Genomic DNA, 12,702 nt, shown 5'->3' with positions numbered 1-12,702 from the left:
GGGAGAGATAAATAATACCTAGCTGGTTTTGAAAACCAGAGACAACCATATTACTCCTACAACCTACTGACAAATTATACATAGCAGGTCAAGAAATATATGTCTAGGTAAGGTTTATGTGAGAACAACTGGTCTTTGCCTAATATTTATCTACATGACACACAGTAGTTAAAAATACCAGACTGGTGGAACTAACCTTCTTGGGTGTTTAACAGACATACTTTGAGGTCTATAATAATTTGGTCAGTGGGACATAAAGGACAAACGACAGTTTTTGCTCCTTGCCCTCCTACGTTGACTAGTTCCAGCGGACTATGAGCATCTCTCGAAATGTCCTATAATGGTGGTGGGTCACCTGTCCTCTTGATCAAGGAGGCCAAGGAGTCCCCACCAGATCGACCTGAACCAGTGTCCAGTCTATAAAGAGGAGGATCAACACAGAGGAATCATTTTCTCCATGCTTCCAAGCGAAGCCAACCATGGTTGAGCAGGGCCTTTGACTTATTTTCACATAGGCCCAACTGGTGAAAGAAAGGAGCCAGGGGCTCCTCCCAAGCCCATGTGACCCCTGAGGAACAGATCCTCAAACAACCTTAAGAGTAAAAATAAATTGGTTTATCTGGACCAACTGTATGGCCTTAAACACCCAAAAGGAAAGTATAACCAAAGATTAAATGGGCCAACATAATTTCTTAAGAGTCCATATGTATGCCTAAAGGCTAAATAACAAGCAACAATGCCAGACATGTGATACCTTCTTTTGAGTTGTTGGCCAGGGTGGCCAAGGTGATTCCCAGATAGTAACCCAGCAGAGAACTGGGAAATTGAACAGCAGACCCTGATCTTATCCAAAGGAATATTGACAACTGAATACGGCTAGATGAGGAACAGCTGACCATCCTAAAACAAAAACCTCTAGATAGGCTGACTAGAGTCACCAGAAGGACAAGTAGTGGGGAATGGCTGGGTGTGCCGACAACACAGCAGACAGTAGCAGGCATATCAGAGTATAAGGGCTCTAGTGGGGGGAGGGAGGCTATGGGAGGATGCTACCTGGGAAGTGGGTCTATAAAATAAAATTCTTCAAAGCATAAAAATTTGCTCCTTAATAACTAGTATTTGAGGAGGAAGCATGGAAATTTATGTCATGCTAATTAGTAGAGGTGATAAACATTATCACTGAAATGTACCCAATGACTTCATAGACATACACAGGCACCAACAATCCAAGTGCAACCGATTATGACTAGTAATAATCAGATGCACACAGATTAGAGATGCATGCACCAACATCTCAGTGTTAGTAGCTAAAACAATGAGTCTTTCTGCAAGGAACAATATATTCTAAAATGAAATGGAGATCTTTTTCAAAGGTTTAAAAACTCATTCAATTTTATGTCTTATAGGGTTTATACAGAGTACAATACTGTATAACTGTATTAACTCAACTATAAACCTAATAATTTACAGCCAATTTTGAGAGAAGCATCTTAGCTCTGTTATTAAATAAAAGAAATGCATCTTAGCTCTGGAAATTGTTATTAAATATGTCAATGCTGTTGTAATGAAATGCCTCTTCTAATCATTTGGTTATGAAATAAATAATTTAAAAAAAATCTTCCTCTTAACTGCATCCAACTCATTGTAAAGTAACCTGCCATAGTATGTCGGGTCTATCTGAGCCATTCAGTGGCTCAGATACATGACAGTGCAGTGCTTGGCAGAATTAGTCTCCTATATCACAGAGCTGAAATAAATAGTGAACCATGAAATAGAATTAGTTATAAGGTCCATAAACTCATCATTCAAATACTCAGATGGTTATGATGCAAATAGTCTAAACCCTGTTTTGCCAAATGCTCATCTAACTAGTACCTTGCCTAGCCCTATAAACTTGGGCTTTCTTCCTCTAGGTTAGCTCATCACTGTTTTGTAGAGATACTTTGTTTAGCTCAGGCTGACCACGGTATGTCTATGAAATAGATTCCCTTACTAGCCTTCATCCCTGCAGGTAAATTCACTACCTTTGACCCACAGGGTCAACGTTTCAATCATGGACGTTTTGTAAAATTGAAGAACACTAGTTTTAAGTTATTTTTCTTGAACATCTAAAGTTAATTAGATCTCTGAACTCCAAACTGATTAAAATTTGCCATTCAAATAACAAAAAATTGTATAGTGATTCTTTGCTGAATAGGTTAAAGTCTGGACAGAAATAAAGGATAAATGGTGACAATAGGTTTTCCACTCCCTCTTACTTTGAGGTGTAAAATGCATTCTAAATTAAGTTTATAAAGTAACTTTATCAAATTAATCTTGATGGATTTTTAAACTTACGGAAAAATAATTCTCAAATACTAAAACAACTTCTAAAATTCTTAAAAAGCTTTGTATGGAATTACTTATGAATACAATGCATGTTTTATTATTTAAAAGTTTATCCATAAACTATGTTAAAAAAAAGTCTCTTAAATTTATTTTTTCCTGTCTCCTTTATCTTATAGTCTATAAATACCAACACACAGATTGAGGTTTTTTCATTCAGATTAACATTTTCTAAACAAAGTCTTGAGTACCTCTGTACTTCTCAAAAAAAAAAAAAATGAGGGGGTTGTTTAATGAAAATACACTACAGAAAACATTTCTGCAAACTTCTAAAATATCTTTTTAAGAACAGCTTTAAAGCCAGGCATAGTGGTGCTTACCTATAACCACAGCACATGGACAGTAGGCAAGAGGACAGTGAATTCAAGGCCAGATTAGTTTACATGGTGATCTGAGGGCTGCCTGTGAGCTACATAACCAGATGCTGTCTCCAAGGAAAAAAAAGTCTATTTTTCCTAAATAAAACAGCTAATGTACATCAAAGCCAATATTACTGGAAAATGTTGTAATTCTAAAACGATGTGTTATTGAGCTTTTCTAACTTTTACAGTAATATGGGTTGCCCTTTCCTTTTTTTAATTTTAAAAAGCACTCGAACAATCGGTTTTGAAGTTGATTTCATAGTTTCCCGGTCTTTGGGCTGAGATCAAGTGTTGAAGTTGATTTTCTTCTGTCAGCATGATCTGTACTTTTCCTTTGTCCTTGTGCAATACTCCATTACAGAAAATAATTAATTTTTTCAAAATCTTCTTATGATGGACTACAATGTTGATCCTTTTGCTGACCAGTTTTTAAACTGTGCTCACTGGAGCCTTGGGGGCCACGTCAAGATCAGCAAGGGTGTTCTTTCTGTGCAGGGGAGACTCTGGCCAGCCCACAACTGCCACTCACCCACTCCAGCTCAGGTTTTACCTATTTTGCATGACTGTACATCTGTGCAGTAGTTCCTCTGATTCAGGTGTTTAGCTGAGAAACAAACAGTCAATAGAAGAGGGACCTGAGATTAACAGATAGACATAATTGTTCTCTCAGTCCCAGGTCAAGTTTCCTTCAGTTATCAAGGTGTATCCCACCTGGGACTAGTACACTTATTTTTTGCTAATTTGTATGTATTAAGACATAAAATAGGGGCTGAAGAGATGGGTCCATGGTTAAGAGCACTGGCTGCTCTTACAGAGGACCCAAGTTCAATTCCCAGCACCCACAGGGCAGCTAAAAACCACCTGTAACTCCAGTTCCATGGTAATCCAATGCCCTTTTCTGACTCCCACAGGCATTACACAACACAGGTGCACTTACACAAGCGCAATACACTCATACACCTAAAATAAAAATAATAATTTTTTTAAAAAGACACAAAATAGTAACAGAGATCTTCTTTTAAAAAGATCTTTTTTAAAAAAGATACAAAATAGTAACAGAGAACTGGGACAAGTCCAGGTGGCTACCATCTTCCTTAAGTAAGATGATACTCCCTCACACTGACCCTTAAGATAATTGTGACACCACTCCAATACCTAGCAAAAACCTGGAACATTCTATACTTGAAAAATATAGATTATTTCTTAGACACAGATATTTTTTAACTTCATTTCCATTTCATCAATTGGGAACACAGGAAAGCTATTCTCTTTTCCAGATTGAGTGAACTACCTGAAAGCCTCTACAACAGAAACATCACTACATTGCATTATTGAGGCCAAAGCAGAAACTATTCTGCTTCTTTGTTTTTAAACAAAGATGCCAGAACCCCAGGAGCTGAAAAACCTGGTGCCCATCAAAAGGAATTTTCCAGTCATTCATCCAGTAAAGCTGTTATGACACAAACACTTCAAGACTCCGTCTTAGGATGCATTTGCAGACAATGAAGCACAGTTGTTAAATTTCTCAAATAATTGGTTATAAATCTCATGCCTCAAGATGTTTTTGACATTTAGAAACAAGAAGTCTGTTCAATTAAGACTGCACAGTATACTAAGTGAGCTGGCGAGCATTAAAAAGTATTCTGCGGAAAAGCATGGCACAGCTATTAATTCAGCATCTTCTGTAACGTAGATGACATCTCACCAAAATAAATGTTCTCTGAAGCTGCAAAGTCACAGCTACTCAGGGGACCAGGAGAGCAGACCCTATGCCCAAGAGCCAGAGCTGTACTTTGTGGTTGGCTACTTTTGTGGAGAACACTACCTGACTGTGGGGGAAAGGAGTCACATACTCTACCCTGCATGGTGAGGTGAAAAAATTAAATTAATGATGTTTTCCTCAGAGACTGGAGGAGCTAGCGCAGACAGGTTGATATTAACCCAGAATGTTTGTGCTTTACACTAACTTTTATCAAAATATATACGTAAAATGTAAAATAATAACGTCCTCATAGGATTTCAGGAAGCAATTAAAACAGTCTACAGGCAGTCATCAGAAATCTCATCACTCTGCACGTTATAAGGACACGAGCTCTCCTACACCAAGGCAGGAGAAGGCAGCCTGCTTGCTCCCTATGCCAAGGTCCTCTTTCGCCTTGCTGTTTAATGCCAGTGAAACACCTCTGCTATGTTCATACATGTACTTCACTGTGGCAGGCTTCTGAATCACACTGCAGGCACTTGGCACTGCCATCTGAGTTCAAAACCAATGTTAGTCGCTTAGCAAAAACTAAGACTGTTCACAGTTAGTGCTTTTGGTTTTGTTTCTGAAATAGGATCCCACTTTGTAGCTCAGGCTGACCTGGAACATACTCTGCAACCCAGACTGGCTGAAACTCATGGCAATCCTGCTTCAGCAGGGTCTGTAGGCATGAACCACCATGCCTGGCTTCATATCCATTTTTTTAATGGCAACATACTTGGTCTTAGTATAATATCAGAACACTAATTACAAAGTGCAGATTCTACTATGCCAAAGTACAAATCCAATGGCATCATTTAAACAGTAATTAGAATTCTCTCTATGCAAATAAACTATCATCGAAAAATTTAGACTAAAAAAAATCATACAATACGACCCAAAGGAGGGGCTAAACAGAGGCTAAAAAGGTAATACCAAAGAAGATAAGACAGGAAGTGGGAAAAGAAAAGAACAACTTTACCTTATTTAGAAATGTAGTATGGTACCTAAAAAACTCACACAGAGATATGGATGGCATTTTGCCCAGTCCAGTGTGTTACAGGACTTTAGTGATGCAAATTGATGCAAATTGTTACTCAGACCTTACTCACACCAGAGGCTCCTGCTTCTTCTATCCCACTGAGAAAACGGTGCTATGATTCTGAGCTCTGTGAGCCTGAAACAGCTTGGCACTCCTGAAGCTTGCTTCCTGAGGGTACTGTAACAAAAAAACTGCAAATAGTGTGCCTTAGGACAAGAATCCACTCTCTCATTCTGGGGACTGCAAGTCTAAATCAAAGGGTGAACAGGTCCTAGTTCCTTCTGAGGGCCTTGGGGAAGATCCATTCCTGGGCATTCCCTAGCTTCTAGTGAATGCTAGCAATTTTTCATTTGCTTTGGTTTGAAGATGAATCACTCCATCCCCACCTGTGTCATCACATGGCATTTTCCTCATCTCAATCTCTTCTATTGTATCAGACACCACAAGTCAAGGTGGATTTAGGACCCCACCTACCACAGTATGACCTTATTATAACTTGATTGCATCAGCAGACTCTCTTTTCAACTATCACATGCACAGATGCCAGGACTTAGAACATGAACACACTTTGGCATGAGAGAAAATCCAACCCATTAAATATATAAAGTAACTTACCAATAAACCTATTAAGATCAGTATAGAAAGACTACATACCATAGGACCACACGAAAGGGAGGCATGTAGTCAAGAGGTACCTGAGGACTGACACTACTTTTGCTATAAACGATAATGAAATATGAACACAAAAATTAAATAAATTTGAAGATAGGGTAGAAAATTCTATTCACAGACCTAAGTGCTTTACAAGCTTGATAAATGATCAGACCCACAAGAAGTTAAAATAACTCACATCTCCTAAGAGGTTTTAAAAGTGAGGCCAGAGTTTCCATTTTTTTCAAGGCCCTCAAACTAGGTTTGGAAAGTGAGAGTACTGTATAGAGGTAGGGATCAAGATCTTTAACAGGATGCCCAATTGGTAATTGGTACAATCCTCATAGTTACTGAAAGGTTTCAAATGGGGTTCAAGAGGGACACTGAGATGAATTACAGGGGTTTAAGAAGTTAGTCAGAAAAGTTACTAACAAATACAGAGAGACAGCAGCATGCTGGGGCTCCAAGGAGAATTTAGGGCCCAGTACCAAACACAGACAGCATGGTGGGGGCCCTGAAGAGAGAAAACCAGGGCCCATGTGGCCAAAGTAGGAATCTCTTACACTTTTCTGAGGATAGGAGAGGATTTATAGCACCAGCCTGAAACCAGGCTCTCTGATTTCCAGGGTAGAAGTAAAGAAGGGGGTAGGAAACAGGATGTAAGACGTTCCTTGACATAAACTCACTTCCCAGGTGAGAGATACTGACACCACGAAGTCTATTAGCTAGGGACACACAGCCATGTCTCAGGAGGGGGCCTGTCCATATCTGTGAGAGGAAAAGGCTGCTGGAGATACTGTAGCCTGAGCAGCAGATGGATACTAACATCACATTCTTACAGCTGCTAAGCTGTACAGCTAACACATACTTACATCACCCTAAAAATCAGTAGTATACTAAGAGTAAATACCAGACAAGTTGTGTGTTAGTCATATCCTAGTGGTGTGTGAAATGTAAATACAATGAACACAATTTTCCCTGTGATACAAAGTGAAATTCTGAATAGAACTAGCAAGAACTTTGAGTCTTTCCCTCACTTATTCTAGAGGTATGATATCAAACACATTCCTAGAAAGCCTAAGTGCTAGATAGCATAAAGTGTTTTTTGAGAGAGGTGCATAGGAGCCATATACAAATAAATACAAATTGGGGGTGAATATGTTCAAAATAAATTGTATGTATGTATGTATGTATGCAATTCTCAAAGAATAAATTTTAAAATACATAAAATTTAAAATTTTTAAATTAAAAAAAGATAAAATGAAAAAGTATTTGTCTGGTGGACTGATGGCATGTGTCCCTCAATAAGCAAAAATACTGCATGAATTTTATGTACTAAGAAACAATCCAAGCATGTCACTATTTCCAGAATTTTGGAATTCAAATTTTTTCTTAATTTTATGTATTTTCTAAAATTATTTATTTAATAACCATATGATTAGAAGAAGCAGTTCATTACAGCATTAACATATTCAATAAAAATTTTCAAAGCAAAAATGCATCTCTTTCAAAATTGACTGTAAATTTTTAGGTTAACAGTTGAAATAATACAGTTATACAATATTGAAATCAGTACAAACCCTATAAGACATAAAATTGAATGAGGTTTTAACCTTTAAAAAAGATCTCCACTTCATTTTAAAATACACTGTTTCATATAGAAAAACTCATTTTTAATGCTACTAACACATAGATGTTTGCACATGTGTCTCCAATCTGTATGTATCTGATTATTACTAGTCACAGTTGGTTACATTCTGAGATCCTTGGCACCTGAACCTGGATATAAAATCATCAGGTAGATTTCAGTGGTAATGCATTTCATCTCTACTACTTAACATGAAGCAAATTTTTATGCTTCTTCCTCAAATATAACTCATTATTTTATTTGTTGATTTTTTTTGTTTGTATTTCATACACAGCATACCAAACAATCTTATTCATCTATACACCCACATACCAAATGGCACCTTCCCACCCCACCCCACTGGAGCCCATATACTCAGTAATCCCTGTTACTGTCCACTATGTTGTCGGCGCCCCCCAGCCATTCTCCAGTGCTTGACAATCTGCTGAATCTAGTCAGCCTATCAAAAGTTCCTTGTTTTAGGAAGACCAGCTTTTCCTCATCTAGCAGCAATCAGTTGCCAATATTCCTTTAGATAAGATTAGGGTCTGCTGTTCATTTTCCCAGTTCTATGCTGGGTTACTGTCTGGGAGTCTCTTGCGCCACCCTGGACAACAACTCAAAGGAAGGTGTCTCCTGTCTGCCATTGTTTCTTCTTATGTAGCCTTTAGCTATACACATGGACTCTTAAAGAATTATATTGATCCCTTTAATCTTTGGTTATACTTTCTTTTTGGGTGTTTAAGACCATACAGTTAGCCCAGATAAACCAATTTATTTTAACTCTTAAGGTTGTATGAGAATCTGTTGCTCCGAGGTCACATGGACTAGGGAGGATCCCCTGGCTCCTTTCTTTTACCAGTTCCATCTATGTAAAGATAAGTCAAACGTCCTCTTCGACCTTGGCAGGCTTCACTTGGAAGCATGAAGGAAATGTGTCCTCTGTGTTGACCCTCCTCTTTGTAGACTGGACACTGGTTCAAGTCCATCTGGTGGGGTCTCCTTGGCCTCCTTGATCAAGAGGACAGGTGACTCACCAGACTTACAGGATATTTTGAGAGATGCTGATAGTCCCCTGGAGCTTAGTCAACCTAGGAGGGCAAGGAGCAAAAACTGTCCTTTATGTCCCTCTGGCCAGATTACCATAGGCTTCAAAGTATGGCTGTTAGACATCCAAGAAGGTTAGTTCCACCAGTCTGATACTTTTAATTACCATGTACTATGTAGATAAAGATTGTGCAAAGACCAAATGTTCTCAGATAAACCTTGCCAGACATGCATTATATTCCTTGAGCTAGTTGTATGTATAATTTGTCAGTAGGTTGTTCAATTAATATGGTTCCCTCTTTTTTTTTTTTTTTTTTTAAAAAAACTAGCTGGGCATTGTTTATCTCTCTCATTGTCTAACCCTTCCACCATGGTTTCCCCATTTAAAGAACCTCCATATTCCCCATTTCTCCCTTGATAAATACCCATCTCCTATGGTCCCATTTCTCTTGAGCTTCCTCTTTTCCTTTATTCCCAAGGTTCGTTGTATAACCCTCACTCCTCCCATTTAAATAACACTATTTTTAACCATATCTCCATTAGTAACACCTCTTTCCTACTGTTCTTCTCTTTCAGGTTCTTCTTTTTCCTTTACCTTCTTGGTTCCTTTTCATTATCCTGGTTCCTGTAGTTATGTCTGGATACATACTCACTTAGAAGGATTTGGTGCTAGGATCCACATATGAGGGAGAACATGTTGTTTGTTTTTCTGAGTCTGTTTACTTCACTTAGTGTAACAGTTTCTACTTCCATCCATTTACCTGAATTTCATGATTTCATCATTTTTGACTGCTGAGTAAAACTCCATGGTATAAATAAACCACATTTTCATTATCTACTTGTCAGTTGAGGGATACTTGGTTTGCTTCCATCTCTTAGATATTGTGAAAAGAGCAGCAACAAACATGGATGTATAACTATCACTGCAATAGGATGAGTTCTTTAGGTATATGCCAAGGAGTGGTATAACTGGGTCAAATAGTAAGTTCATTTTTAGTTTGTTTTTTTTGAATATTTAAATATTTATTATTTTTATTTTATGTGTATGAGTGTATTGCCTGCATGTATGTGAGTGCACCCATGTCGTGCAATGATGCAGAAGTCAGAAGAGGGATTTGGATTCCCCTGGAGCTGGAGTTAAAGACAGTTCATAGCTGCCATGTGGGTGCTGGGAATCGAACCCAGGTCCTCTACAAAAGCAGTCAGTGCTCTTAACCTTTGAGCCATCTCTCCAGGCCCAGCCAGCTCTCCAGTCCCTCATTTTTAGTTTTTAAAGAGTTCTCCACACTGCTTTCCATAGGGGTTGAACAAGTTTGCAGCCCCACCAGCAGTGTACGAGTGTTCCCCTTTCCCCACATCCTCTCCAACATTTGGTATCATTTGTTCTCTAGATCTTAGCCAGTCTGACTGGGGTAAGATGAAATCTTAAAGCGGTTTTAATTTGCATTTCCCTAATTACTAATGATGTTGAACACCTTTTAAAATACTGCTTAGCCATCTTTATTTCTTCTTTTGAGAACTCTCTGTTCAGTTCCTTTGTCCATCTTTTAATTGGGTTACTTCCTTTCTTGATTCTTTGTTTTTTGAGTTCATTATATATTCTGGATGTTAAACCTCTGGCGGATATGCTGCTGGTAAAGATTCTCTCCCATTCTGTGGACTTTCTCTTCACTTCAGTGGTTTCTTCTTTTGATGTACAGAAGTTTTTTAGTTTAATGAGGTCTTATTTGTTGATTCTTGACCTTGATTCCTGAGCAACTGATGTCCATTTTAGAAAATGCTTTCTTAACATATATCTTGTAGGTTATTGCCAATGTTTTCTTCTAATAGTTTCACAGTTTCAGGCTTCACATAGAGGTTTTTTATCCATTTGGAGTTGACTTTTGCACAAAGTGAAAGATAGGGGTTTAGTTTCATTATTCTACAGGTGGAGATCCAGTTTTGCCAGCACCATTTGCTGAACATGCTGTCTTTCCTCCAGTGAATGTTCCTGGACCCTTTGTCAAATATCAGGTGGCTGAAATTGCATGTAGTCATATGTGGGTCTTCAATTTTGTTCCACTGATCTATGGGTCTATTTTTGTGTCAGTACCATGTTGTTTTTATGACTATACTATTAACTGTAATACAGTTTAATATCTGGTATAGTAATCCCCCCACCATTGCTTTTAGTGCTCAGGGTTGCTTTGGCTATCTGAGGTCTTTTGTGCTTCCATATGAATTTTAGGACGGCTTTTTCCAACTCTGTGAAGAATATCATGGGAATTTTGATTGGTATTGCATTGAATCTATAAATGGCTCTTGGTAGGATGGTCATTTTCACAACATTAATTCTTCCAATCCATGAGCATGGGAGGTCCTTCCATCTTCTGATGTCTTCCTCCATCTCTTTCTTTAAAGATTTAAATTTTTCATTGCAGCTATTGTGGAGTGCTTCCATGTACTCTTTCTCTGATTGCTTGTTATTGGTATATAGAAAGGCTACAGGCTTTTGTAGATTAATTTTGTAACCTAACAATTTACTGGAAATGTTAATACTCTCTAGGAGTTTTCTGGAGGAATTTTTGGCATCTCTTAGATATAATATCATATCATCTGCAAAAAGGGATAATTTGACCTCTTCTTTTCCAATTATTACTCCTTTAATTTCCTTCTCTTGTTTTATTGCTCTTGCAAGAGTTTCAAGCACTATGTTAAAAAGGAGTGCAGATAGTGGACAGCCGTGCCTGGTTCCTGACTTTAATGGGAATGCTTCCAGTTTTTCTCCATGTAGAATGATGCGGCTCTGAGTTTGTTGTATATGACCTTAATCATGTTGAGGTATGTTCCCTCCAGTCCAATTCTCTCTAGGACACTGAACATAAATACACATTGAATTTTGTCAAAGGCCTTCTCTGCATGTATTCAGATGAACATGTGGTTCTTGTCTTTGAGCCCATTTATATGATTTATGACATTTATCAACTTACATATATTGAACTATCCCTGCATCTCTGGAATAAAGCCAACATGATCATGGTGGATGATCTTCTTAATGTGTGTCTGTATATGGTTTGCAAGTATTTTGCTAAGAATTTTTCCATGTATGTTCATTAAGGATATGGAGCTATAGTTTTCTTTTTTGGTTGTATCTTTACCTGGCTATGGTACTAGAGTGACACTGGCTTCATAGAAGGAATTTGGAAGGTCTCCCTCCATTTCTGTCTTTTTGAATGAATTAACTGTTATTGGATGTAGATCTTCTTTAAATATCTGGTAGAATTCTGCTGTAAATCCATCTGATCCTTGGTGGTTCCCAAGCTTTTAGACACCCATCCATTTCTTTTATGTTTTCAAATTAAATAGCATATAGGTTTCTAAAGTATTCCCTTATAATGTTCTGGATCTTTCTTGTGTCTGTTATGATGTTTTCCCTTTCATCTCTGATTTTGCTGACTTGGAGGTGCTCTTTCTTTCTTTGGTTAACTGGGCTAGTGGTCTGTCAATCATGTTTATCTTTTTAAAAAACCAGCTCTTGGACTATCCTCAGGCCTCTTGGGGTAAGTCTACAGCGCAGCTCTCCGCGCTGGGACTCCCTAAGCCACATTCACCCTTCCATCCCCCCCCTCGCCGTTGTATACTCCTAGTTTGAGCCCTGTGCCACTCCTAGTCTTGGAGCCCCAGACACCTGGGGAACCAATACTGCTTCCTGACCCTTCTCACCCAGAGCAACCCAGTCCCTTTCTTGGGCTCCAGGAGCACCACTTCAGGTCCTGGCCCTGCCCTCACCTCGCTCTGCTTTCCTGGGCCTGCACCGCCGGCTAACTCTTCTAGCCTGCACTACTATCCTCAGGCCTCTTGGGGTAAG

At 38.5% G+C, this 12,702-nt stretch overlaps 1 protein-coding gene across 1 annotated transcript in view; it reads right to left on the bottom strand.

Annotated features, from left to right (window-relative positions):
• Window positions 1-5,001, bottom strand: part of LOC103726802 (D-ribitol-5-phosphate cytidylyltransferase-like) — a 273,724-nt gene extending 268,723 nt beyond the window's left edge. Inside the window, exon 1 of the mRNA XM_008824429.3 lies at window positions 4,849-5,001. Coding sequence (XP_008822651.1) covers window positions 4,849-5,001 — 153 coding nt within the window. The remainder of the gene's footprint in view (window positions 1-4,848) is intronic.
• Window positions 5,002-12,702: the final 7,701 nt, after the last annotated feature.

The sequence above is a fragment of the Nannospalax galili genome, unplaced genomic scaffold (assembly GCF_000622305.1).
Source record: "Nannospalax galili isolate Female #2095 unplaced genomic scaffold, S.galili_v1.0 scaffold249, whole genome shotgun sequence".
In the NCBI taxonomy this organism is placed as follows: domain Eukaryota; kingdom Metazoa; phylum Chordata; class Mammalia; order Rodentia; family Spalacidae; genus Nannospalax; species Nannospalax galili.
The sequence above is the reverse complement of the archived record's forward strand: the minus strand, read 5'-3'. Positions and strand labels throughout refer to the sequence as shown.